The sequence below is a fragment of the Pongo pygmaeus genome, chromosome 23, assembly GCF_028885625.2.
Source record: "Pongo pygmaeus isolate AG05252 chromosome 23, NHGRI_mPonPyg2-v2.0_pri, whole genome shotgun sequence".
Taxonomy (NCBI): Eukaryota; Metazoa; Chordata; class Mammalia; order Primates; family Hominidae; genus Pongo; species Pongo pygmaeus.
The window spans coordinates 47,892,362-47,920,236 of NC_085931.1; the positions used below are offsets into that span (position 1 = coordinate 47,892,362).

General features: G+C 51.5%; 1 protein-coding gene across 5 annotated transcripts; it reads left to right on the forward strand.

Annotated features, from left to right (window-relative positions):
- Positions 1-292: 292 nt before the first annotated feature.
- On the forward strand, positions 293-27,092 carry CSF2RB (colony stimulating factor 2 receptor subunit beta). 5 transcript variants are annotated; one of them, XM_054469903.2, is made up of 14 exons: positions 293-401; positions 8,797-9,044; positions 10,006-10,129; positions 12,716-12,906; positions 16,114-16,271; positions 16,351-16,519; positions 17,085-17,220; positions 17,383-17,540; positions 19,485-19,624; positions 20,520-20,682; positions 22,003-22,129; positions 22,318-22,375; positions 23,223-23,326; positions 24,045-27,092. In XM_054469903.2, the coding sequence occupies exons 2-14, from the start codon at positions 8,969-8,971 to the stop codon at positions 25,153-25,155; spliced, it is 2,715 nt and encodes a 904-aa protein (XP_054325878.2). In that variant the 5' UTR covers positions 293-401; positions 8,797-8,968; the 3' UTR covers positions 25,156-27,092. The 5 variants fall into 5 exon arrangements, with proteins under 5 accessions (XP_054325878.2, XP_054325879.2, XP_054325880.2 ...); XM_054469904.2 differs by having other exon boundaries at positions 22,039-22,129; XM_054469905.2 differs by having other exon boundaries at positions 10,006-10,066.
- The last annotated feature ends 783 nt before the right edge of the window (positions 27,093-27,875 follow it).

Below are 27,875 nucleotides of genomic sequence, written 5' to 3' on the forward strand. Positions count from 1 at the left end.
GAAGTAACATGCAGATGATTTGCACGAGGACACGCTTTAAGAAGCAGTGGACTTGAAAGTCCAACACAGATCTGTCTGGCTCTGGGCTCAAACCAGCTATGGTTATTGCAGCCACTTCCACCTGCATCACCATCGAGGAGTCAGGGAAGGCTGCATGGAGGAGGCCCTGCATCAGCTGAGGCTTGAAGGAGGCCTAGGAGTTTATAGGAAGGTAAATTGGAGTAGAAGGCTTTCTGGAAGTAAGAAAAGTCACGTGCACTATTAGCAAAGTAGGCCTGGGCCGGCACTGCTTCCTCTTTCTGCTTCTCTGTTTCCTGATGACATCAACATAAATAGGAAGCGTGGGAGGCTCACTCTGCCTAGAGGCTCCAGAAGAGACTGGTCTCTCCCACCACACAGAGGTATGGCCCGGCGTCCAGGAGCAGGGCTGAGGGGTGGGGTCAGAGCAGGGGGGAATGTGGGGAGTCCAGGATGGAAAAGGGCAGGCGGAGCCTGGGGGGTGTCCTGTGGGTAGCTGTGCCCTGGGGACTTGGAGGAGTTAGGGCTTGGCCTCTTGGTATGACCTGAGCCCAGACTCCTGGGGCAGCCAGTGGGTGGGGAGGCAGCCAGGGGTGCCAAGCTGCCTGTTGTAGGAGAGCTCTGGGGAGGACTCAGCCTCGCTAGCAGGATCTGGTTGGTCCTGGTGGGAAGGATGCCTAGTGGGGTGGACAGAGCTCAGGCCTGGGAGTCAGGCACCTATGGTCTGTCTTCGCTTTGTCACTAAGATGTTGGTGGTAGTGAGAGCACCCCCTGTCCACCCTGGGCTTCTGTCTCCTCATCTGTGGAATGGGGAGCATGGATAGTCCCTGATATCTTGGTTTAGAAAGAGAGAGAATGCGTGCTCGTATGTTTGCCTGTGTGTGCATTTGTGTGTGTGCCTGTGTGTGTATGTGCATGTGCGGATCCCTGGGGGTGCAGGAGTGCAGACAGACTAAGAGGCAGAGGGTGAAACCTGGAACCTTGCTGAGCTGAGGCCCAGAGCTGGGTGTGGTGTGGCTTGAGAAGCTCACTTTGAACTTGAGAAAGAGCCCAGCCCTTTGCCCAGAGACATACCAGGCACTATCCAGCAATCTCTCTCTCTCTCTCTCTCTCTCTCTATCTCTGTCTTTTTAGTTATGACACTCTGCCCTGCTGATTTGGGTTGCTGATTTGGGTCGGGGCCCTGTGTGTGTTCTGTACCCAAGTATGTTGGCTGGGTGGGTGGGTATCTGGGGTGCCTGCTTCAGGGTGTGTGCAGGTGTGTGTACTGGCCCTGAGAATGAAAGGGCTGGTGTTTCACTGGGACCTTGTCAGACAGGTTCTAGTGACGAGCTGCATATGTGCAATTTTTAGTTTTCAAAAACCCTGCTGTTATATTTTTGTATAGCCCAATTCTAATTTTTTTCTGTCATCTTTCCTGCTTTGTAATCATTTTATAATGAGTAAACATTTCCTATTAGCTTTTGGTCACTCTTTTTCTCATCCAGCAGTTTTATTTATATTGTTCCAGTATACAGATATACCAACACCACAGGATAGTTCATGAGTTGTATAAGGAATGTGTTTAATGCTAAACAAGCAACTACACAGAAACCTGCCTTCATGAAAATTAGAATAATCTAGAATTATGTAACACAAGAGACAAAGTCCCCAGCAATTTCTTTTCCCTAGTTCCATAGCTTACTCTTTTCACCACATGTATTCTTCCAGAACATTTTCTAAGCATGATACAAGCATATAGTTTTTCTTTTCCTGTTTGTTTTTTGTTTTGTTTTGTTTTTGTGACAGAGTTTTACTCTTGTCGCCCAGGCTGGAATGCGGTGGTGCAATCTCGGCTCACTGCAACCTCTGCCTCCCGGGTTCAGGTGATTATCCTGCCTCAGCCTCCTGAGTAGCTGGGATTACAAGCGTGCGCCACCGCACCTGGCTGATTTTTGTATTTTTAGTAGAGACAGGGTTTCACCATGTTGGCCAGGCTGGTCTCAAACTCCTGACCTCAGGTGATCCGCCTGTCTCAGCCTCCCAAAATGGTGGGATTACAGGCTTGAGCCACCGTGTCCGGCTGGTAGTTTTTCTTTTTACAGAAATGGGACTATATATATGTATATATATATATATATACACATATATATATTCCTAATTTTTTCACTTAATATTGTATTGTGGAATATTTCCAAATTTCTACAATAATACATATAGATTTAACTCGTTAAGTAACCCTAAGAAATATGTGGCATTTATTAGGATGGGTACACCACAATTCATCTAATCTCATGTTGATCAACACTTAGGTTGTTTCTAATTTTTCCACATCTATGAAAGTGTTTCTGTAGCCTAAATTACTAAATGCAGAATTGCTGTGCAAGAGGTTGTGCATTAGAAATTTTAATAGGTATTGTTGAATCAGCCTCAAAGTAGCTGAGCTAAGCTGACGTACCCAAGGTAGTGCATAAAAGGACCAATCTACCTTTAGAGAAATTATCAATCTTCTAATTTTGTCCAATATTATGTATGGAAATTCTCAATGTTGCATGATTTCTTTCTTTCCCTGATTATAGGTGAAGTTGTACATTTTCTATATGTGGATTGGCCATTTGGATTTCATTTATGATGAACGTGGAGAAATTTTTGTTCATCTCCTGTTGAATTTCTCTTTTGCTTCTTAACTTTTGGAGTGACTCATTTATTATGTGTATTAATAATCCATTTATATATGTTGAAATATATTCTCCCAGGTTATCACTTATCTTTTTCTTTACCATGTTTAAGATGTCCTATGTCATATAAAAATGTTTTCATTGTTAAGTCAAACCTGTCATTACTTTTTACTTTATGGTTTCTGGTTTTGGTGTCTTGTAAACCTCTAAGATCACAGGTGTCTTGTAAACCTCTTTTTACTTTATGGTTTCTGGTTTTGTGTCTTGTAAACCTCTAGGATTACAGAAAGAGTTTTAATAATTTTACTATTTTGGTTTTGACTTTGAGATTTTTAGCCCACCTAGAATTTAGAGAAGTGAGTAATGTGTAAAGTAACTTTTAAAAATAATTACCATCTAATTGTCTTAACATTGCTAATTATGAGTGTGTGATTTCTCCTCTCTTCAATGATTTGAAGTGCCCCTGTTACACCTTAGGCTTCTATACGTACTTCGTTATTTTCTTTATTGTTTTCTGTTCCATTTGGCTATCACTACATTCCTTATTATTTTTCTAGTGAATGGAGCAAGTATGTCATCTCTGGTTTGTTATAATTTAGAATCAGTTTGCCAAGGCTGGGTGCAGTGGCTCATGCCTATAATCCCAGCACTTTGGGAGGCTGAGGCAGGCAGATCCCTTGAAGTCGGAAGTTCAAGACAGCCTGGCCGACATGGTGAAACCCCGTGTCTACTAAAAATACAAAAAATTAGCCGGACTTGGTGGTGTGCACCTGTAATCCCAGCTACTTGGGAGGCTGAAGTGGGAGAACCGCTTGAACCCAGGAGGCAAAGTTTGCAGTGAGCCGAGATCACACCACTGCACTCCAGCCTGGGCAACAGAGTGAGACTCCATCTCAAAAATAAAAATAAAAATCAGTTTGCCAAGCCCATTAAATGTCTTTTTGGAATTTTCATGTTGATTGCATTGAATTTAGAGATTATCTGAGGGACATTGACCACTGGAAGTAAAGACAATAGTGAGAGCCTCCTGTGTGAGGCTTTGACAGGAGGACGCTAACGTGCCCCCTTGGCTCTGTCATTGCCTTTGGTTTCTGGCAGACATTCAGTGATGCCAGTGTTTCCTCCACTGCTTCATTTGCCAGGGTTTGTTTGTTCATTTAACCAGAAATGTCTTGTTTATTATTAAATATTTAGGAGCGTCTGTCATGATCAGCTTATCCTTTTTTCCCTTTTAATCCATTCATCTGTTTATTTGAATCGTAAATAGGTTTCTTGAGGGTTCTCCTTCCATGTATGGAGTACCCTCTACTTGGCCATGATGTCTTCTTCTTTTAAAAGTCTTTGTCAGGTTCACCTATGAAATTGTTTTTGTCTGGAGTGAATCTGTATTTTGCTTCCTCCCCCCCGCCGCCCAGTTTTTATCCTTGCCATTCAATTTCTTCATAAGCTTGGGAATGTTTATGTGCGTGTTTATTTTGAGTAAGAAGGCGTTTGGTTTTTCTCTTCTCTTTTCTCTCTCTTCCTTTCTCTGTCCCTCCCACCCCTTCTCTGTCATCCTCCTGTCCCCATGCTTACTCTTCATTCTTAGTGATTTTTAATCTTTACATGTTTAGGGATTTAAAATGTATTGAACTTATATTTTCTGGGTCCAGCGCAGTGGCTCGCACCTGTAATCCCAGCACTTTGGGAGGCCAAGCTGGGCAGATCACTTGAGGCCAGGAGTTTGAGACCAACCTGGCCAACATGGTGAAACCCGGCCTCTACTAAAGATACAAAAACTAGCCAGGCGTGGTGGTGCATGCCTGTAGTCCCAGCTACTCGGGAGGCTAAGTCACAAGAATTGCTTGAACCCAGGAGGCAGAGATTTCAGTGAGCCGAGATCACGCCATTGCACTCCAGCCTGGGTGATGGAGTGAGATTCTGTCTCAAGAAAAATAATAATTTTTTTTTAAAGAAACCATATTTGCTACCAGCATTTGGGTTTATTTAGCACATATATGATCTTCCAAAACAAGAGGAGATCTTTAGCAAGTTTTCAGTTCTCTTCCACTCTCCACCCCAGCCTCACAGCCAACTCCCACGTTAAAATCATCTGAGTTTTAGTTCAATATTCTTCTTTACTTATCTGTAAGTGTTACTGGTTTCTTTGCCTCAGTATTTCAGCCTTTCTTGGATTTTTTTTCCTGAAATATAACCTAGAGTAATTTCTTTCAGAAAAGATCTGAAAAACTTTCTTTGTCCTTACATATCCAAAATTTTTTGTGTCCTTTAAATGTCAGAGAAAACTTGGCATTTTGTGATTCTAAGTTTAAGCATAATTTTCCCTTGGTATTTTCAAGACATCTATTTAAAGTTCAGAGTCTCTCATGTGAAATCTCTAGCCAATCTGACCTTTGTTGCCAAAATGACCCTGGAAGCATTTCTAGGATTATCCTCATATTCTTGCAAGATGGAAAGTTTACCAGTGAGAACTGGATATGGCTCTATTAAAAGGAATCTTGGGAGTTAACCCTGAGCTCTGTCCCCTACTACAAAACCCCATTGTAGTGGCCCTCCCACCTTGAATACAGATTCCTTACTGTCTTTAAAAAATATTTTAAAAAGGAATCTTGCTCTTTATTGAGTGGCCTGTTGTCTCCTTGAAAGCCCTGTGAAGCTTTCCCCATTTGCTGTTGTATCTGTTTGGCTGCACATGGAAAATCCCTAAGCAACAGTGGCTTAACAACATAGAAGTTTCTTTTTCCCAGCATACAAAAGATGCCCAGAGGTAGCAGTTTCAGGCTAGTATGGTTGCTCCAGAGTGAGCGTGGGAATGCAGCTTCCTCTCTTTCTGTTGCATTATCTTCACGTATGACTTCCATCCTCAAGGTAACCTCATGGTCCAAAATACCTACTGAAGCTCCAGCTATCACCGCCAAGTTGCAGGCTGGAAGAAGGAAGAAAGACAGAGGGACAAAAATGAACCCCTCCCACCTGAGTCAACTGCCATTGAGCAGCCTTTTTTGGAAGACATACACAATGTTTCTACTCTCATCTCCTTGGATCACATTTAGTCACTTGACTGCACCTAGCAGCAAGGGAGAATAGGAAATAGAACCTTTTATTCTGTGTAGCAATAAACTCAGCTAAAACCTTGGCTTCTGCTGCCAGGAGGAAAGGGACACGGTCTTCCACTGTCTTTCAGACTAGGTAGCTGACACTGTCTGCCATACCTGCTCTTAGTTCTCTCCACCCCCTGCTTCTGGATGCTGGAATTTTTGAATTTCTTTCCCGGGTCTAAAGTTTTCTCTAAGACTTGTCATCTCCTTGACTATTTGCCCTATTTTATATATCTATCTTTTTCATTTGTGGTATCCATTCTGTGGCTTGGCCCACTATTGATTGTTGTTGTTGTTTTGTTTTTTGTTTTTTTGAGACAGAGTCTCAGGCTGGAGTGCCATGGCAATGGTCTCAGCTCACTGCAACCTCCGCCTCCCAGGTTCAAGCAATTCTCCTGCCTCAGCCTCCAGAATAGCTGGGATTACAGACGTGCGCCACCATGGCCAGCTATATATATATATATATATATATATATAGCCTTTTTTAGTAGAGACGGGGTTCTACCATGTTGGCCAGGCTGGTCTCAAACTCCTGACCTCAAGTGATCTGCCTGCCTTGGCCTCCCAAAGTGCTGGGATTACAGGCATGAGCCACCTCGCCCAGCCTTTGATCGATTTTTTTTTAAATTATGGAACTCATATCTTCAAATTCCAACAACTCTGTTCTTTGCGTAGAAGTGTCTTCTTTTAAATGGCTATGATTCTCAAATCTCCCTGAGGATGCTGATTTAGATGTCTTAATGTACTCTTTTATTTTTGCTGTATCTGTGCATGTCTGTAGAAGTGTCTGCTGGGTTAGCGTATGTCAGAATAGATGTGCGCTGTTTTGACATTTGGGAAATTAAATCACTATTGGCATAGAGGTCAAGGACAGAGCCTAGAGGCAGCCCACTGCGGGCTGGAATCTCAATCTGTTCCTTACCAACTGTGTGACTGTCAACCAATTACATAACATCCCACCCCTGTTTTCTCATCTACAAAGTGGAGCTTCTGGTAGTAACCTGTACATAGATGTATTCATATCCATAAAGCCTTTTGAATAATGCCTGGCTCATGGAAAACACTGCAATATTGTCAGCCACTATCATGAATTCTCTCTGTGTATGTGAATATTGTTTGTGCTCTTTGATGATGTGGATTTGTTTTAACCTTTTACAGTAAAAGACACTAACCTGTCCTCCATAATTCTGGTTGCTATGGTCTATATGTTTAAGTGCCCCCAAGTTTATGTTGCAACCTAATCCCCAATGTGAGAATATCTGGAGGTAGCGCCTGCGGCACCCTATAAAATACCCCAGCGAGCTCCCTTGCTTCTTCCATGTGAGATTACAGGGAGAAGACTGTGAGGATCAGGCCCTCACCAGATATTGAATCTGCCCGCACCTTGATTTTGAACTTCCCAGCCTCCAGAACTATGAGAAATAAACTTTGTTACTAGTAAGCCACTCCATCTATGGTATGTTGTTACAGTAGCCCTAACGGATGAGTACAATGGTGCAAAGATTTTCTGTTTTCACTCTGTCCTTTGCTTTTATGGTTCAGTCAGGTTGATAAATTAAAGAAGATTTCACTTTTATGTACTTCTGCCAGCCTTTGTCTCTGTGATGTCTCCTATGCTTTTAAGCTTAAAGAGTTCAAAGGCATTCACTCCTCTGGTTTGCAGCTTTCATAGGATGTAACATTTTACATTTAAATTTATAATTAATTTGTTCTTTGGGGAATGGTGTGAAATGGGGTTTTAGATAGGCATTTTTATGTTGTGAATCAATGATTTTAGCATTTTTTAAAACTGAATATTTCATCACTTCACATTGATTCCTGATTCCTTCTCAGTCTGGGGTCAAGTAGAGTTTGTTTCCAGCCAGCATGTCCATTGATAGATTTTGTGTGTGCGTATGTGTGTCTGTGCATGTATCTGTATGTGTGTGTGTATATCTGTGTGTAGATGGTATATGCGAGTGTGTATATGTGTGTGTTGTGCATGTGTGTGTATGTGTGTCTGTGTATGTGTGTGCCTCTGTGTGTGAATTTGTGTGTATATGTGTGAATGTGTGTGCATGTTTGTGTGTATATGTGTGAATGTGTGTGCATGTTTGTGTGTATATGTGTATATATGCGTGTATACATGTATGTATCTGTGTTGCTCGTGTGTGTATGTGTGTCTGTGTCTCTGTGTGTGTGTTTGTGTGTATGTGTGTGTGCATGTTTGTGTATATATGTGTGTATATTGTATGTATCTGTGTGTGTGTGCATGTTTGTGTGTATGTGTGTGTATATTGTATGTATCTGTGTGTGTCTGTGTCTGCATATGTGTGTCTGTGTATGCGTTTGTGTGTATACGTGTGGGTATGTGTGTGCACGTTTTGTGCGTACGTGTATATATGTATGTATCTGTGTGTGTCTGTGAGTGTGTTGTGCATGTGTGTGCCTGTGTGTGTGCGTGTGTTTGTGTGTGTGTGTTTGCGTGGGCATCTTGAGTGAAGCTTCCAACAATCTAACAGAAGAAAAGGAGCCACAGTTGTCTGTTCTGCTCTCTTGGGTACTTCCCAGACCAGTGAAATGAAAGGGAGGAAATCCCCGGCCTCCGAGGAGAAAAGGGAACTGGCAAGCAGAGGGTGGGGGGATGACGGTAAAAGGAGCAGGGGTGGGGAGAGCACAGGCCCTGTGGAAGTGAGGACGTGTGTGTACATGTGTTCATGTCCAGGGGATGACACTGTGGCATCCAACAGCCGTGAACCAGCAGCCTACAGGGAGCCTAGTAGGAGTCAAATCCTAGACCCCCATCTCGGCTGCTCTGCTGTCTAGCGCATTGTGCAGTGGTAGGTGTCAGTGATCCAAGTGGGGACCCAGTCCCTCAGGCCACGCAGCGCATGTCCATTGCCTTCATGCCGCAGGAGACTGAGGGGTCATGCATGAGGCGCAGAGACTGGGCCACTTCTCTGGGTTGTCCCCACAACACGGGCGGTGTCCCTGGGACACGTGGAAGGGGAGGGGCAGCTCACTGCTGACATCTCCTTCTGCAGGCCTGGAGGAGGCAGAGGCAGGGAGGGAGAGGTCCCAAGAGCCTGTGAAATGGGTCTGGCCTGGCTCCCAGCTAGGCAGGAACACAGGACTTCAGGACACTGAGGACCCTGCCATGCCCATGGCCAGCACCCACCAGTGCCGGTGCCTGCCTGTCCAGAGCTGACCAGGGAGATGGCGCTGGCCCAGGGGCTGCTCTCCATGGCCCTGCTGGCCCTGTGCTGGGGGCGCAGCCTGGCAGGGGCAGAAGGTGAGTCCCGTGGCTCCCACCCACTTCCCTGTCCCCGTCCTCACTGCTGCACCCTGGGAGAGGGCTGCAGTGTATCCCCAGGATCCTACCAGCCAGCCCTCCTCCTGCTCCTCTCCCTCTGTCTCTCCCCCCGGCCTTCCCTGGGCCTCCCCCGCTTCCCTCCTCCTGCACATTCCTGCTCATCCTGTCCTGGAAAGTCCAGCTGAGCATGTCTGGCTTCCTTGCCCACATTTCTCAGCGCGGCACTCCCGGCCCCCAGGCTCCAGGATGGCTGCTCTGGCCATTTCCCCGCCCCTCCTTTCCCAGCAGACACTCTCTGCGCCTCAGTGGTTCCCACCTCCGGGACTTTGCTCCTGCAGGGCCTTGGCTGGTGTTCTCTCCCTGCTTCAGCTGCTAGCACCCTCCTTGTGCCTGAAGGCCGTGCTGGGATGCTCCTGGGCTCTTGAGGTGAAATGGCCCCTCCCAAGGGCTCCCAGAGACCTGGCTTCTGTGACAATGCTGGGACCACAGTCCCCTTAACAAATACCAGGCTCCTGAGGCTGGGGACTAGAGAGCAGGGGGGAGGGTGCAGGGTAGAACTCTGCCACGCTGCATCCCAGGGCTGAGTGTGTGCCCCCTCCCAGGCTGCACAGTCGGTCCAGGGGCCAGGCCTGTGCTTGATGCGTGTCCCTGTCCTGGGGTGGGGGAGGGGACCGTGCCCAGGAACAGCGCACTGCAGAGGCCCAGAAAGCGTGCTGAGAACCAACAGAATATCGTGCTTCTGTCAGGAGAGGAGGGTCCACCACCAGGAGCCCACCCCGGCAGACATGAACACATGTACATGTGCCTGGCCACCTGGTGCCTCTGCAGGGACCTGGGAGACCCCTCCCCAGAGCTGGGCATCCCAGAGCAGCTGGGGGGGTGATGGTGACAAGGGTCCCTGCAGGAAAGAGAGGTGACCCCCTTCTACCCCTCTCGTCAGAAACCATCCCGCTGCAGACCCTGCGCTGCTACAACGACTACACCAGCCACATCACCTGCAGGTGGGCAGACACCCAGGATGCCCAGCGGCTCGTCAACGTGACCCTCATTCGCCGGGTGAATGAGTGAGTGACGCTGGGTGCAGGGGCCACGGGCAGGGGCTATGACGTCCCCTGTGCCTGGCATGGGGTGGCAGTGTAGAGAGGGACCTGTCAGGTCAGCCTCGGGGTGGGAGTGGACAGAGGACAGAGGAGGAGGGAGGCCCTCCAAGAGCTCCTGCTCCGCCAGGCACCTGCCAGGCCGGGCGCTGCCGTCTGACCTGGGGTTTCTGCAGAGTGCCTCCTACACTGATGTTGATTATGGTGGTGGTGACAATGGTGAAAATCTTCTCTTGTTTCATCACAATTTAACACAATTGCCCCACATGACCTATCTTAGTTCCTCCTCACTGTGAGGTGGGCAGGGCCAGGCCACGAAGCCCCAGCTGTGCCACCGCCTGCCTGTCCAGAGTAGACCAGGGAGAGATGGTGCTGGTCTGGGAGTTCGCAGATGGCAAAACTGAGGCCCTGGAGGTGAGGTGCCAGCCCTGGCCACAGGGTAGGGAGTGGAGGGGCTCTGCGCTCTCCCAGGCCCCCGCTCCGTATGTGGGCTGCCACCTCTCCCACCCAAGCTCTTCTGGGCACACGCCACACAGGAAGGGGACCAGAATCACTCTGGGGTGTTGGCCAGGGTCTAAATCAGCCATAAATTAAATAATTAAATCGCTGGAACTGCAGAGGCAGGTGACAACCCATTGGAGATTACCGCAGCGTTGGGGGGGTGGGGCCGGCTCTGCCACCCTCACCCCTCCATCGCCTTCAGTTCTCCAGGGCACCTCTGTCGGACCTTCTCCATTCTCCTCAAAGACCATCCCGTCCCTCCCTGTGACCTGCTTCCTGCTGCTCTGACACAACAGGGGACCAGGGAGAAGCTCCCCACCCACCCCACACTCACACTCCCCACCCCCTCTGCCCACCACCGGGGCCTGGGCCTGGACCAGGGCTTCTGTCTAAGGCCTGAGACCCGATGCCGTCTCGTCCTGTTGCTCAGGAACATCACGGCCCCCAAGTCCCCATTCTGCCCTGTGCCACCCACCATGCCCTCTCCCAGGATCTTTCCCAATTGCCTTGCAAACCTGCCCCAACCCCCTCTCAGATGCCCACAGGAGTGCAGCGCCTGGGCATCTCCTGACCCGGCAACCCTGCGGCCCCTCTTTCTCTGCTTCCTTTGACAGCAGCATTCCCTAAAGGGCTGTCCACATCACCACGTCCAGCGTCTTTCCGGCCATTTCCTCCTGGGCCCACTCCTCTAGGATGCTGCCCCCACCAGGCCACCCAAACTGCTCTGGTCCAAGTCAGCAAATGTCCCGGGGAGCAGGATCTCACGGTGGGGCCTCCACCTTCTTCTTACTTGACCAGGGGCAGCCCCTGACAAGGAGGACCACCGCGGCCTCCCTGCAGTTCCTCCTGCACCTGGATCTGCCCACAGCTCACCCAGTGCCCCCGGGGCCCTGCCCACCCTCCTCTTTCTCCTTGTCTGCTGCCTCCTGGTGGCGAGACGCGCAGGCCCAGTCCATGGACCTCCTCTCTGCTGTATCCACTCTGCAGAGACCACCTCAGGCCCCTGGGGCATCTCCCAAAGGTGACCTCAAGCCCACACTTCCCCTAAGCTCCAGCCCTCCAGGCGCACTGGCCTCTCCACCTGTCACTTAGACAACAGGCGTCTCTGACTCCAAACGTCCTCAACCAAAGTCTCGCTCTCACCCGAGCTGCGCTGCTGCCTCCATCTTCCCCATCTCCCTTTCTAAATGGGAGCTCCTAGTGGCTCAAGCTAAACAACAGGGAGGATTTTGTTTTGTTTTTAAGTCTCTTTTGCCACCATTCCTTCCTGACTGCTACATCCCTCCACCAGCAAATGCTGCCAACCTTATCTCAAGCAGAACACGAATCTCACCCACGCTAGCCTGACCACCCTGGTGCACACCACTTCCTGTCACCTGGATATTCCAGAAGCCTCCTAACAGGGCTCCCTGCTTCCGACATTGCCACATTCCCACCTCAGTCTATTCATAACCGAGGACCCTCAGGAATCCTTTCAAAGCATTCATCGAAATCTACAACACCTTTGCTCATAACTGTTTCCCACTCACTCGCAGTGAGATCCAATCCCATCACATTAATGGATGGGTCTCCTAGACCTCCCTGTCACACGCTCTACTCCTCGCGCATTGGTTTTAGGCCAAGCCACGCAGCACACCAAACTCTGCCTGCCTCAGGGCCTTTGCATGTGCTGTTTCCATTTCCTGAAATCCTCACAATTTGCACAATCCCTCCCTCAATGCCTTTAACATTCTGCCCCCAGGTCACCTCCTTAGAGAAGCCTGCTTGTCCCATATTTCAAATTGCCTCCCCAGCCCAGCCCTTCCTCCCTCCTCACCTGCTTCTTGCTTTATTTTTCCACATGAAGTTCTCTCCACTGCACATGCTACACACTTTGTTCCATGCAGGTCCCCTTCTCCCAGAATGGCAGCTCCGTGGGCAGGATTTTTGTGTGTTTTATCACTGCTGGCCCCTGATTCTGAACAGAGCCAGGCATGTGGTGAGCACTCAATGAACCTTTCATGAGTCAGTGATTCCCATACACCCTGGGATAACAGGGTCCTCTCCCAACAGGGACCTTCTGGAGCCGGTGTCCTGTGACCTCAGTGATGACATGCCCTGGTCAGCCTGCCCCCATCCCCGCTGCGTGCCCAGGAGATGTGTCATTCCCTGCCAGAGTTTTGTCGTCACTGACGTTGACTACTTCTCATTCCAACCAGACAGGCCTCTGGGCACCCGGCTCACCGTCACTCTGTCCCATCATGGTGAGGGGCTGGGGGCCCTGCCCGGGGCTTGGTTTCCTGTGTGGACGGGGGGGGCACCAGGGGTGGTTCAGGGAGTCTTCAAGGCAGAAGGCTGTGGCTTGGGGTTGGGTGAGGGTTTCTTGAGGGATGAGGGTATGGTCTGGTTACATGGAGACTTCAGAGCAGGGACTGTGTGAGGGGCCCCTGACAAAGGCTTCTCCTGTACCCCTGGCTGCTACCACCTCCCCCTAAGCCGTGGGCTTCCAGCACTGCAGGCTTGTCTTGAAGAAAACCGTTCTTACCACTCACTTAGAAACCTAGCCAGTTAGAAAACTCTGTCTGCTTAGTTGTTTCATCTCATCTCTGAAGCAACCCATTTCCTGGATGTGGCCCTTAAGGCCCAGGAGGTCAGATGCCTCCTCTGAAGTCATTACCGCTGAACAGTAATGACAGAGATGGGTCAGCCTTCCCGGGGGCTTCCTGCACAGTAGACAGGGAGCTCGTCTCCTCCCTGCCCTGGAGGAGGGGCCCCAGTGTGCGCCGAAATCCCACAGTGGTCCATGAAGCCATCTGTGGTCTAGGGTGGGGTAGATGATCATTTTATGTAGTTAGGTTTTATTTGCCTCTATATTAGAAAGAAATACAACCTGCACTTCGAAGTCCTGGATTCAAGGAAATGGTTGCTTAGAATGAAGCTAAACCTAAAAAGGGACACGTTTTATGAAAGTTTTCGTTGACGTGGCAAAAACCCATGCTGGTGGCAGGCTGATAGGAGGCACTGCAGGCTGTCATTGGAGTCTCAGAACCACGGCAGGCTTGGTGCTGTTACTGGGGCCTTTGGCTGCTGCTGAAATGGAGACAGAGGGAGGTGACTAGTCCAAGGCCTCTCTGCTGCTGCTGGCAGAGCTGAGATCCAGTGCAGGATGGTCTGAGTCCCTGGTCCTAACCACCGGGCCACCTGGTGCTCTTTGCAAGGGTCACACGGAAGGGGCTCTGACCATGGCTTCCTGCCCTTTTTTGCCACAACATCATAAAGCCACTGCCAGAGGAGGGGATGAGTTAGGCCACCAGGAATCCATCAGAAGCAATGTTTCCACACATGGGTTTGATGGACACGAATGGAGCTCAGGGGGCCCAGGCTGGAGGGAGAGGAAACACTGTATGTCGTCCACCGTGAGAACTTACTGACAGTGGCGGGTGGGTGCCTCTTGCAGGGGGTAAAGGGCAGGGCCCCTGGGAGATGAGAACAGGCTTCCCAGAGGGAAGAGCTTTGCAACTCAGATCTGAAGGATGGACAGGAGGGGAAGGCAGGAAGAGCCTCTCTGGCAGGGTAACAGCTGTGCAGAGGCTGGGGGATCAGAAGGGCATGGGCGGCTGGGGAACCTGCTCACCATTGTGTCCAGGGAGCATCAGCTTCAAGGTCTGGACAGTGGTGGGAAGAAGCGGGAGACACAGGCAAGGACCTGGTCCTGGAGAGGCTTCTGTCTCCTGCAGTCTCAGGTAGGGGGGACCCTCTAGGCATGGAGAGCACTGAGGGAAAATGACATGATCAGATGTGGATGGGAGAGTGCTGGGGACAGGGGACTTACAGGGTAGATTGGAGGAGCAGGAGTTGGGAAAGAAGTTGAAGTTCAGGATGTGGCCTAAAGCACTCATTCCTAGAAATGATGAGGACACAACTGGCTAGGAGATGGGGACATGAGGGCATGCAAATCATAGTTCAGGTATACACACAATTCATTCATTCAACCTTCTTTCCTTGAGCGCCTGAATATGCCAACAAAGCAGTCAACAAACCAGCCAGCAACCCTGCCCTTGGAGCTTGCAGCCTGGAAACCAGGAAGGTTTCTAGGGCGATGGAGACAACTTAGATATAGGGAGAGAAGTGTGGCCCTTGGCCTCCTGGAGCCTGTGTTGAGTAGCGAGGTAGGGTCCAGCCTAATGAAGATTTGCAATGAATCAAGGAAGCTGGGAGGTACGGAGCAGGTGACAGGCATGCATCTGATCTGCTCTGAGGCTCCATGTTTGGAGACCTTGGACATTTTACTTCCTCTATGAGTTCCTCCGTCTGTGAAATGAGCTGGTGGACTAAACCTCTTGAGTTGGCTGAGCAGGTTTCTGATGGGGCTCCCAGTCTGTGCAGTTTGCGGCAGCTTCCGAGAGGGCTCTGCCGGGAAGAACTCCCCCTCCATGACAGCCTTGGGGGTTGGGAGTGCAGTGATCCATGAGGGACGCCTGTCCTGGCTGTGGGTGAGGAGGGGCGGTTCCCCTGCTGTGTGTCTGCCATTCTGGGTTGATGATTCCTGACATGCTCTAGCATGCCACATAGCCCATGTCCAGCAGGGAGCACTTATATCCTATGTGTGAGGATGTTTTTGTTTGAAAGCCATCCCTCAGCAAGCAGACACCAGAAACCAGAAATCACGTGCCATGTCTTCATTCTGCATTTTCTTGAACAACCCAGAGTTCCCAGGAGATAGATGCTTGCCTTGTGGCTGCAAGGATTTCATGAGAAGCCCCAAAGTTGCCTACGTGTATTTGTTCATTCATTCACTCATTCACCTTGCCCCATAATTCACTAAGAAGCCACATCTCAGCCTGGAGACAGGGAAGGGGGTCAGAACCAACCCCACCCACCCCCGTCTCCTCACCCCTTAGGGGAAACAGACACAGAAACAGAGGAATCCCTCGGCTGTGGTAAGACCCTGGTGGAGGGAATTCCACTGAGCTATGGTGGAATGAGAGAAGGAATGAGGTATTCTGCCTGGAGATGCAGATCCGAGGATGTTCCTAGAGCCAGAGGCATTTGCCCTGGGCATTGACAGCAGGAGGGACCCTGGGAAGGCGGAAGGGAGCTTGGACAGCAGGAGGGGAAGGCCTCTGAACCGCAGGCCCCTCTGCTGGCAGGAGCCACCCAGGCCTCAGCGTGGGCAGTGGGGAGCCTCAGGACAGAGGAGGCTCCAATGAGTTTCCTCGCCAGCGCTTTTATGGAGTTCGGGTCACGTGCGCATTGCAATCTGCACGGCTTTCCATTGCTTTCATGTTGAAACCCTAGCTTTGCCGATGAAGGGCTGAGGCTCACGGAGGAAACGGGTCTTGCTCAAGGTCCCTCAGCTGCTGGGGACAGGGGTGGCCTGGAACCCCCTGTGTCCACACAAAAGGCCATGCAGGCCCTGACTGCCCCCCAACGGTCCAGCCCTTAGGTGCCCTTCACTCCCTCCCCTCCAGTCCAGCCTCCTGCGCCCAGGGACCTGCAGATCAGCACTGACCAGGACCACTTCCTGCTGACCTGGAGTGTGGCCCTTGGGAGTCCCCAGAGCCATTGGTTGTCCCAGGGGGATCTGGAGTTTGAGGTGGTCTACAAGCGGCTTCAGGACTCTTGGGAGGTAGGAATCACGGCCAGCTCTGCCCCAGCCCAAAGGGATGGGTGGCATCCCTCCTCCAGCACCCACTGTCTCCTGACAGGATGCAGCCACCCTCCTCTCCAACACCTCCCAGGCCGCCCTGAGGCCAGAGCACCTCATGCCCAGCAGCACCTACGTGGCCCGAGTACGGACCTGCCTGGCCCCAGGCTCTCGGCTCTCAGGACATCCCAGCAAATGGAGCCCAGAGGTTCGCTGGGACTCCCAGCCAGGTAATGGAGCCAGAGCCCAGGAAATGCTCTGTGGTGGGAGGGCGGGCTCATCAGGAGCTCCTGGCATAGCAGGGTTCCTGGGCTCCACCTGGGGGCTTCCCGGATCTCCTGCTGCCGTCTTTCCAATAGCGTCCCTGGGCCGTCCCACCTCTACAGTGACCACTGACCAGTAGGACTCTGCATCTGTTCACTTTGGGCTTCCAGTTTTCTGCACGCTCTCTGCCAATGGCAATTACAATAATAACAACAATAGTGCTATTAGCAGCTGTGTGTTAATGGAGGCTACAGGATGCTCAGGGCATACCCACATTTTTCTGTTCAATCCCCAAACACTGAAACTTAGATACTATTTCCATTCTCCCGGGAGGGTGTGCAGGTGCACAGAACTCTCTCTCTCTCTCGGAGCTGTTGGACACACAGCTGGCAGGTTCAGGCTGAAGTTTCAGCCCTGGTCTTTTGGCCCCAGAGCTCGTGACCTCTGTGTGATGAATCACACGGTGGGCACCCACTGAGAGCTATGGGAGGGATGAAGGAGGGAGTACATGAGGACCTGTCTCCATCCCAGGGGACGAGGCCCAGCCCCAGAACCTGCAGTGCTTCTTTGACGGGGCCACCGTCCTCAGCTGCTCCTGGGAGGTGAGGAAGGAGGTGGCCAGCTCTGTCTCCTTTGGCCTCTTCTACAAGCCCAGCCCAGATGCAGGGTGAGCATCTTTTTTCTCCATCCCCTCCCCTCTTCTTGGCCTTGCTCTCTCCAAGCTTCCTCCTGTCCCTGGGGCTCCTGCAGAAGCCACAGCCCACCCCAAGCTCTCCTCCCTCCCGTGTGCCCTCCCTCTCCCTGCCCTCATCTCTGCTGTGCTTCTCAGGGAGGAAGAGTGCTCCCCAGTGCTGAGGGAGGGGCTCGGCAGCCTCCACACCAGGCACCACTGCCAGATTCCCGTGCCCGACCCCACGACCCACGGCCAGTACATCGTCTCTGTTCAGCCAAGGAGAGCAGAGAAACACATAAAGAGCTCAGTGAACAGTGAGTTTGCTTCTAGCCCGCTGTGGGGATGGTCTGGGACTAGCACACCCTCATTGTGTAACCCGAATCAGTTCAGGGTTCCTCCTGGCCCAGTCTTCATGTTTGTCACTTTCAAAGAGATGCAGTCCAGTGACCAAAAGTGAACAGAGAAGCAATGAAACCACAATGGCAGTGTCCGAAAACAGGAGCAGATCTTTAAAACCTCTGATCTCTTGTTCTTTTCTTCTGCTTCCCTCTCCCATCCTGAAGCTCTCCAAATCTCCACTGCTAGCCACACCCTCCTGGTCCTGTCACCAAAACCTTCCCTTTCATTCCTCATTGGATTTTCCTCTTTCTGATATCCGAAGTTCCCCATCGACTGATGATATTCTCTCTTTAATGTAATTGATCTATGATGTACTTTTCAACTGGAGCCTGTGGTGTGTACAAATAGTGTTGATCCTTGGAGGTTAACGTCCCTCATTTCTGTGATGTAACAAGGACCCCAGTGCAATGGAACCTCTCACGTAGTTTTGTGATGACCAAGTTCTTCCATCCAGTCTTTAGCATATGTGAAGGGCAGAGGCCAATTTGTCTTAATTACCTGGGTTTGAATTTATCATTAACTCTCTTGGGATCCTCACTGGAAAAAGGAATTCTGATTGTTCAAATGCACAGGATATATTAAGGGCCTCATATAATGCCTGGCACGTAAGAGACCTCAGCAAATTACGGGCATTCATATTATGTTTATACAGTGAAGGCATCAAGGTTATAAGCATTCTGTTTTTTCTTTTGGGTAGACTGAAGCTCAGAGAGGTTGAGTGGCTTACTTAAAGTTGCACAGCTATTAGGAGGCAGATCAAGATTAGAGTTCAGAACTTCTCACTCCCTTCCCAGTTTCTGCTTTCTTTACCCTTTGCCTCTTTCAACTTGTGGGTCTGCCGGCCAGGTGGGAGGTGCTGTCTGCAAAGGGCTTCCCCTTTCTCTTTGGCCACTATCTGGCTGGGGAGAGGCCTCACCTAGATGTTGTTGAAGGCCTGTTACAGCCGCTGTATTGGGGATTTTCTGGTGATGAGAACGTGTGAATGTCCTGGCTTTTAGCCATCTCCCTACACCTCTCGGAGTGTCAGACAAGACAGCCCATCACACTGGTGGGGTTGCAATCTTTGCCTCTACCACTGCTTAGCTGCCTTTCCTTAGGGCAAGTTACTTAATGGTTCTGTGACTCAGTTTCCCTGTCTGTGAAAAGTGAAGGTTAATAGTACCCACCATATAGGGCTGTTAGAATGGAGTGGAATAATTCATGTAGAAAAAGTATGTATAACAGTGGCTAAAACATAGTCAGGCTGGGCGCAGTGGCTCACACCTATAATCCCAGCACTTTGGGAGGCCAAGGCATGTGGATCATGTGAGGTCAGGAGTTTAAGACCAGCCTGGCCAACATGGTGAAACCCCGTCTCTACTGAAAATACAAAAATTAGCTGGGCTTGGTGGCAGGTGCCTGTAATCCCAGCTACTCGGGAGGCTGAGGCAGGAGAATCACTTGAACCCAGGAGGCAGAGGTTGCAGTGAGCCGAGATCACACCACTGCACTCCAGCCTGGGCAAAAGAGTGAGATTCCGTCTCAAAAAAAAAAAAAAAAAAAAAAAAAAGCCAGTTGCCTAGAATAGAACCAACTAACAGTGGTTTTATTCTTACTGCAAAAAAAAAAAAAAAAAAAATAGGAGTAATGCAAGCATTGGGCCACATCACTACAAAACAAGTGTATCTCAGCATCTCCCATGAGAATACCACTCAGGTCAAAACATGATATAGTGACGTGGGGATGAAAAGGATCCAACCATGGGCAGAATCTGGTGTCTGGTGACAGTGGAGACAGCCCCAGTGTCTAGCATGAGACACGGGGAACGTTCCATTGGAGGGTGGGTGTGATGACTCTCCTAAAACTTTCCCTCCCTCCAGTCCAGATGGCCCCTCCATCCCTCAACGTGACCAAGGATGGAGACAGCTACAGCCTGCGCTGGGAAACAATGAAAATGCAATACGAACACATAGACCACACATTTGAGATCCAGTACAGGAAAGACACGGCCACGTGGAAGGTGGGGGCCTTTGCCCAGGGAGGGGAAAAACAATGAGAAGTTCAGGAGAGGGGAAAGCAACCAGAGGCGTTCCACCTGCAAGGCGTCGGGCCCTTGGCAGGTGACCAGTGAGAGGTAGCCACTGGGACGTGGTGATCACTAGGCTGTGTGGTCAGCAGGTCACTGTCCTGTCTCTTGGTGAAGTAACTGAGGTTCGGAAAAGTGGCGTGGCTTGGCCAACATGAACAGCTGACCCTGAGTTCCCAGGGAACAGAGGACCCTCTGGGCAGGGAGGGGTTGAAAGGCCACTGGGAAGAAGGTTTTCAAAAGTCATGAAAGTTTGGAGTTATTTCCTCAGAGGAATCTCGTCTGGACACACATGGAGGCTCAGACAGAGCTGCTTCTAATGAGTCGGGGGTGCGCCCAGACCAGGGCTCACTCCCCTGCCTCCACAGAGCCCAGAATAGAAACCACAGAACCAACCCCACACCTTCAGGCTAGAAATGGGGCAACTGAGGCTAGGAGGGAGGTGGGCCAGTGGTGGAGCCAGGAGTGGGCCCTGGGGTCCTGAACCCCCATTCTCAGGGTCCAGAGTCCAGTCAGCCTGCACTGCATTCCTGAAAAGGCCACAGTGTGGGTGCCGGCGGCCGCAGAAGGGCTGGGAGCTGAGAAGGCTCAAAATAGGGTGGGACAGGTGGCTTCAGGGTTCCGGGCCTCAGTGTTGTCAATGTCAGGGGCTGCACTGAGAGGGGGAATCCCCGGTGCCATCCGAAGTGCTGAGATGAGAGAGAAGCCACAGCAGGCCTGGGGTATGGCAGGAGCTGGGAGCCAGCGAAGCCGAGGGTTCAGGTGGGAGGGATTTGCAGCCGCTCCCACGGGCACTGGGCCAGGCCTCACCCTCAGGGCCAACCCACAGGACAGCAAGACTGAGACCCTCCGGAATGCCCACAGCATGGCCCTGCCAGCCCTGGAGCCCTCCACCAGGTACTGGGCCAGGGTGAGGGTCAGGACCTCCCGCACCGGCTACAACGGGATCTGGAGCGAGTGGAGTGAGGCGTGCTCCTGGGACACTGAGTCGGGTAGGTGAAGGCGGGAGTCCAGAGCTTCTGGCCAGGACCAGCTCATAGTTTCTCACTGCCAGAAAATCCCCAATGCAGCAGCCATAGCAGGCCTGCAACAACTTGTAGGTGAGCCGTCTCCCCAATTAGATGGTGGCCAAAGACAAAGGGAAGGCCTTTGCAGACAGCACCTCCCACCTGGTCATCAGACCCGCAAGTTGAAATAGGCAAAGGGTAAAGCAGGCAGAAACTGGGCATGGAGTCAGAAGTTCTCCACCCACTCTTCATGAGACGGCACAGCCGGGCAGAGGATGCCACATCTCTCTGTGGGCACAGAGATGTGGGGCTCCAGACCCCACCCCACTCAGGCCTCCTTCCCTCCCTTGGACCACTAGTCATTGGAAAGTGATACCTGGTGTTCAATACAGACTGCAAGTGAGGACTTGAGGGAGCAGAGGAGAGCAGGTCTCATGATCGCTCCTCCTTTAAACTGGGACTTAGGCTTCTGTTAATATGGCCCTTGGTTTCTTAGCTTTTGGGACTACCAAGTTTTTGTGGTTGCTCAGCCCGAGTTTCCTGTTACCATGGGAGCAAGGAAATCTAGAGCCGCAGACTGGGTCCTTGGATTGGAAGGTTTTGCTGTGATTCCTTCATCTTCCCCCCTCCCTGCACTTGCTGTGTGCACTCACCCCTCACCTTTCACCATAGTGACCACGAGGGGACTCCCGTAGAACAAGACAAGTCCAAGGGGTGGTTTCAGAAAGAGTAAGGATACAGGAGATATTGGGAGCAACCCAAGTCCACAGCCAGGCTTGGTAGCAGCAGAGGCCCAGGGAGAGGGCCACGAACAGGTAGAAAGGAGGCCGGACCAATGGGCCCAAGAGAGGAGGAAGAGGGGAGTCCTGGAGGAACCTGGCCTGGGAGCTCAGGGCTGGGCAGCAGGAGGGATTAGGAGCCTCTGGAGGGGCCTTTGCTCCTGCTGGTGCCTCTGCCAGCATGCCTTTCCCCATCTCCACCTCTAATCCTTCCTATTACTGGAGGCCCAGCTAATATGCCACCTCCTTCAGGAAGACCTCTGTGATTGCGATGAACTGTGGTTCTTGCCCTCCCTGTAGCACCTCCTGTGCTATAGATCCTGGAAAGCGTCTGACCCTCCTGTGTCCTCCCAGCACTTTGAACACTGTGGGGGTTCAGACCAATGCCCTTCTCAGTATGGATCTGGCCTCTCTCCCCTAATCCCCCAAGGCAGTAAGTTCCAGAGTCCTGGGCCTGCACAGAGCAGGGTCTTAGGGAATACTGCACCAACCCCACTCCCTGCCCTGAGGTCGATTTCCCGCCCAGATGCTGACATGCCTCTTTCTCCCTGGCTGCTGGAAGTGCTTCCTCTGTGGGTGCTGGCCCTCGTCGTGATCTTCCTCACCATCGCTGTGCTCCTGGCCCTCCGCTTCTGTGGCATCTACGGGTACAGGTGAGGGGACTCTGTGGGGCTGGAGGTGGTAGCCAAGACCCCAGAGGGCACCAGGGAATCCCACCCAGCTCCCTCCAGGCCCTGCTCTGCCACTCGTTTCCTGGGCCTCAGTTTCCCCTCTGGGAATGAGCATGGGAGCAGCTGGCCCTGAGGTCTCTGATGGCTGTCACCTCCCTGGTGTCTTCCAGGCTGCGCAGAAAGTGGGAGGAGAAGATCCCCAACCCCAGCAAGAGCCACCTGTTCCAGGTAGGAACTGGCTGCAAGAGGTGGAGTGGGGGCTTCTCTGTTCCCGCCGCTCTTGTCTCTGCCCCCACCTCCTCTTTCCCTTCCTGTGGGCTTTGGGTGGTAGGGATGTAGGTGGACTGGGCTTTAGGAGCTTTGGGAGTGGGGCCACACTTGGAGATTCATTCCCGGGGTTCCCTGGAATGCCCACACCTGGCAGAGCTCTTCATGGAGACCAGTGGAGAGAACTGAGTGTGGGGATGCCTGGGACAGGGTGGGCTCACAGAGGGGGTTCCTGCAACCAGGATGGATGGGGTGTCAGGAAGCAGAAGAGCTCCCCGAGGACAAGATACCTAGGCTGAGCTTTGAGGGTCCCAGTGGTGCCAGGTGGCAACAGTTGCTCTGGCTCAGGGCATCTTGAGGGTGGAGACAGAAACCCTTCAGGAAGGGAGCTGAGGGGGTGGGACAGGAGGCTGGGGGCCATGTTGGAAGGCTGAGATGACCATGGGGAAGACACCAGCATGTGGGTGATGGGAGCCCTATAGTCAGGCAGGCAGGGCCAGCTTTGCCTGTGGAGGGGTCTCTTGGCTGGTGTGGAGGAGAAATGGGGGTGAGCATGGAGACAGGCACCCCAGGGAAAAATCACAGGAAAAAGGCCCTGTCCTCAGGTATCAGGGACATGGGGGAAGTCCCAGCCCCTCTCTGGGCCTCACTTTGCTGGTGTCAAAAGGCCGTGGCCAGTCCTGAAGAGGTGGAGATTCTTCTCTTGTCTGGGGGCTCCTTGAATCCTCCTGCACCCCCGTCACCCTCTGCCTTGCCCCCACCTCGGACCTCCTGATGCCCACCGGCCCAAATGTCTCTGCTCTTGCAGAATGGGAGCGCAGAGATTTGGCCCCCAGGCAGCATGTCGGCCTTCACCAGCGGGAGCCCCCCACACCAGGGGCCGTGGGGCAGCCGCTTCCCTGAGCTGGAGGGGTGAGTGGGCTCGTGGATCACTCCTGACCTTTGGGGATCATACCGGGGGCTGACTCCATTGTGGAAATCAGGGACTCAAGTGAGGCTGCCTGTGGCTCACTGTGAAGGGATCCAAGAGGGCTGGTTTGCACTAAAGCAGGAGGCACCTGGTGGGGATGTGAGGAAGAACTTCCTCTTTCCAGGCTAGGAAGTGCCAGACAAGGGAAGTGACCAGAAGTGAAAGAGGGAAACAGATGGCCTTCCCCCCCCGGCTGCCTCGGAGGCGTCACACTGCAGAGGCCTCATGGGGTAGCTGGGGCTGCAGACTCCCAGGAACTCAGCACCTGAGCTGGCGGCTCACCACCAACTCGGCAGGGAGAAGGGGGTGGCATGGTTGATAGAATGATGGAAGGGGTGCCCACAGGCTGGGCATGAACCTGGTGCTGAAGGAGGTTGGACTTTAAGGTCAAAAGGGAGAGGGCTCCAGCCTTGCGGAGGAAGACCTTGAGCTCAGCATGGAGGATGGAGCTCCTGAGCTACAGAGAGACTGAATCCATGTCCCATGTCCTTCTCTGGGGCCCCTGCTCCCTCAAACCTGTCCCGTTCAGGTTCTCTCTGTGAGCTCTGGGGGACATCAGGGCTTCCAGAGAACCATCTCCACCCCACTAAGACCCTCGTGCCTGAGCCGAATCATCTGCCCGGGGTTGTCCCAACTCTTCTGCCCATGTTCTTCCCACAGGGTGTTCCCTGTAGGATTTGAGGACAGCGAGGTGTCACCTCTCACCATAGAGGATCCCAAGCATGTCTGTGATCCACCATCTGGGCCTGATACGACTCCAGCTGCCTCAGATCTGCCCACAGAGCAGCCCCCCAGCCCCCAGCCAGGCCCACCTGCCCCCTCCCACACACCTGAGAAACAGGTTTCCAGCTTTGACTTCAATGGGCCCTACCTGGGGCCACCCCACAGCCACTCCCTGCCTGACATCCTGGGCCAGCCGGAGCCCCCACAGGAGGGTGGGAGCCAGAAGTCCCCACCTCCAGGGTCCCTGGAGTACATGTGTCTGCCTGCTGGGGGGCAGGTGCAACTGGTCCCTCTGGCCCAGGCGATGGGACCGGGCCAGGCCGTGGAAGTGGAGAGGAGGCCGAGCCAGGGGGCTGCAGGGAGCCCCTCCCTGGAGTCTGGGGGAGGCCCTGCCCCTCCTGCTCTTGGGCCAAGGGTGGGAGGACAGGACCAAAAGGACAGCCCTGTGGCTATACCCACCGAGGACCCTGGAGCAGCCTCTGGTTATGTCTCCTCTGCAGACCTGGTATTCACCCCACACTCAGGGGCTTCGTCTGTCTCCCTAGTTCCCTCTCTGGGCCTCCCCTCAGACCAGACCCCCAGCTTATGTCCTGGGCTGGCCAGTGGACCCCCTGGAGCCCCAGGCCCTGTGAAGTCAGGGTTTGAGGGCTATGTGGAGCTCCCTCCAATTGAGGGCCAGTCCCCCAGGTCCCCAAGGAACAATCCTGTCCCCCCTGAGGCCAGAAGCCCTGTCCTGAACCCAGGGGAACGCCGGGCAGGTGTGTCCCCAACATCCCCACAGCCCGAGGGCCTCCTTGTCCTGCAGCAAGTGGGCGACTATTGCTTCCTCCCCGGCCTGGGGCCCGGCCCTCTCTCACTCCGGAGTAAACCTTCTTCCCCAGGACCCTGTCCTGAGATCAGGGACCTAGACCAAGCTTTTCAAGTCAAGAAGCCCCCAGGCCAGGCTGTGCCCCAGGTGCCCGTCATTCAGCTCTTCAAAGCCCTGAAGCAGCAGGACTACCTCTCTCTGCCCCCTTGGGAGGTCAACAAGCCTGGGGAGGTGTGTTGAGACCCCGAGACCTAGACAGGCAAGGGGATAGAGAGGGCTTGCCTTCCCTCCCGCCTGACCTTCCTCAGTCATTTCTGCAAAGCCAAGGGGCGGCCTCCTGTCAAGGTAGCTAGAGGCCTGGGAAAGGGGGTAGCCTTGCTCCGGCCCCCTTGACTTTCAGCAAGTCACTTCTCTCCCCACGCTCACACACACACACACACACACACACACACACGTACATGCACACATTTTTCCTGTCAGGTTAATTTATTTGTAGGTTCTGAATTATTAGAACTTTCTAGACATACTCATTCCATCTCCACCTCATTTTTTTAATCAGGTTTCCTTGCTTTTGCCATTTTTCTTCCTTCTTTTTCCGCTGATTTATTATGAGAGTGGGGCTGAGGTCTGAGCTGAGCCTTGTCAGACTGAGACGCATCTGGTTGTGTTTAGGACTTGTGTGGGCTGCCTGTCCCTGGCAGGTGCTGATGCACATGACATGATTCCCATCTGGGTGCAGAGGTGGGAGGCACCAGGTGGGCACCCATGGGGGTTAGGGCTTGGAAGAGTGGCACAGGACTGGGCACGCTCAGTGAGGCTCAGGGAATTCAGACTAGCCTCGATTGTCACTCCGAGAAATGGGCATGGTAATGGGGGGGGTGGTGGTGCAAGGGACGCACATGAGAGACTAGGAGTTTCTGGGGAGCCCTGCTAGTTGTCTCAGTGATGTCTGCGGGACCTCCAGTCCTTCGAGACCCCATGTCATGAAGAGAAGTTAACGGCCCAAGTGATGGGCAGGCTGGTGGGACCTGGGGAACATCAGGAGAGGAGTCCAGAACCCATGTCTACTGCAGAAAAGTCAGGGGAAACTGCCAAACAAAGGAAAATGCCCCAAAGGCATATATGCTTTAGGGCCTTTGGTCCAAATGGCCCGGGTGGCCACTCTTCCAGATAGACCAGGCAACTCTCACTCCCACCGGCCACAGATGAGGGACTGCTGGTCTATGCCAGGGCCTGCACCAAGGATTATGGTTCTTTTAAATCTTTGCCTTCCAAATACAGGAAAAATAATGGCATTAAATTGCTTTAATTTGCATTATTTTCGTTATCCAGTTTGCACATATTTTTATAGGTATCTCAGGCATCGATTGGTATTTTTTAACTGGGCCACGCCCATTAAGGTCTTTCTTCTGTTGGGTGCTATCATTTTCTGATTTTTTTTGACTATTGACATACAGTCTTTCACGGATGGTGGAGTGTTTTTCCCCAAATCTGTAATTTGTCTTATGATGTTTTATATGCGGTTTTATGGTGTATGAATGTGAATGCTTCTGTAATGTCAAACAGATCCCTAGTAAACTCCTTCTTCACTTTTACTGTCAGATTTACAAAGGTCCTCCCATTGCAAAGCAGCGTTTGTCCTAATTTATATATTGTTTTTCTAGTTCATTTTGTGTTTCCAACTTTTCATGTAAAATTTTAATTATTTTTTGAATGTATGGATGTGAGACGGAGGTGCCTTTTGGTATTGAAATTCTTTTTCCATGTATCTGAAGTGTTACTTTTGTGATATAGGAAATCCTCGTATACATACTTTATCGGTCCCCAGGCTTCCTATTTTGTTACCTTGCTCTCTTATGGCATCCACCATTTTGATTGTTCTACTTTTATGATATGTTTTCATAAGTGGTTAGGCAAGTGTTCTCGTTACTTTTGCTCTCAAATCCCTGTTCATTACAGCAATGTTGGTGGTCAAAGAAAATGATAAACAACTTGAATGTTCAATGGTCCTGAAATTCATAACAACATTTTAGTACATTGTAAAATAGAATCCTCTGTTCATAATGAACAAGATGAACCAATGTGGATTAGAAAGAAGTCCGAGATATTAATTCCAAAATATCCAGACATTGTTAAAGGGAAAAAATTGCAATAAAATATTTGTAACATAAAACAAAGTGAAACCCTGAATTTGTGTGTGAATGTTGGTGTAGTTGGAGGAAGGGGTTGCTCTTTGAAACCTCAATTGCTATTGTAAGTGATACAGCTCCAGTGACTGGAGGAACACCAGGGTCCTTAGTCTTGTACTGATTTAAATAAAACGACATGGAAACACATGGAGTGGTTTTAAGGAGTGGGGAATTTAATAGGCAAGAAAGAAGTTAGAAGCTCACCTGTACAGAGACAGAGGGAGGGGGGATCCAAAGCTGAGAGAGGAAACTCTGAGTGCCACAGAAATCAGCCAGTTATATGAGGAGGCTAGAGAAGGCAGTATCTGATTTGCATAGGGCTCAGGGGATTGGTTTGACCAGGAATGTCACTCATGTAACCCCTGAAAAACCTGGCCCTTTCACCCTAGCATTTTAATATGCAAATGCAGGGCGCCATGATGTTCTACACAGGTGGGACTATGTGGGGGCACCCATATTGCCAGGCAAACGTGGGGACAAGGAAAAGATGGCGGGAATCCCCATGTTTGGGTGGACCCAGTTTCTAATGGTCTGCATTTGCATATCAAAGTTGCCAGCCTGACTCTAAGAGCCGGGGCTTTCCTGCTAGACAAGAAACATTTTTTGGAGCTGCTTTTAAAACAGAAACGAAAACTTCCCAAGGACCCCTTTTCCTCTCTATCTGCCTCAAATAATTTTTTAATAACTCCTATAACATAAGGAAATGAATTCTGCTAAACAGAAGGGCCTTTGGTCTTTGGGGCACTACAGTGGGTACATGATGGCATGTGG

Coding starts and splice junctions, on each gene's coding strand:
- CSF2RB (XM_054469903.2), top strand. CDS start 8,969: ATGGCGCTGGCCCAGGGGCTGCTCTCCATGGCCCTGCTGGCCCTGTGC. Junction 9,045..10,005: donor CAGCCTGGCAGGGGCAGAAG/GTGAGTCCCGTG, acceptor CCCTCTCGTCAG/AAACCATCCCGCTGCAGACC. Junction 17,541..19,484: donor CATAAAGAGCTCAGTGAACA/GTGAGTTTGCTT, acceptor CCCTCCCTCCAG/TCCAGATGGCCCCTCCATCC.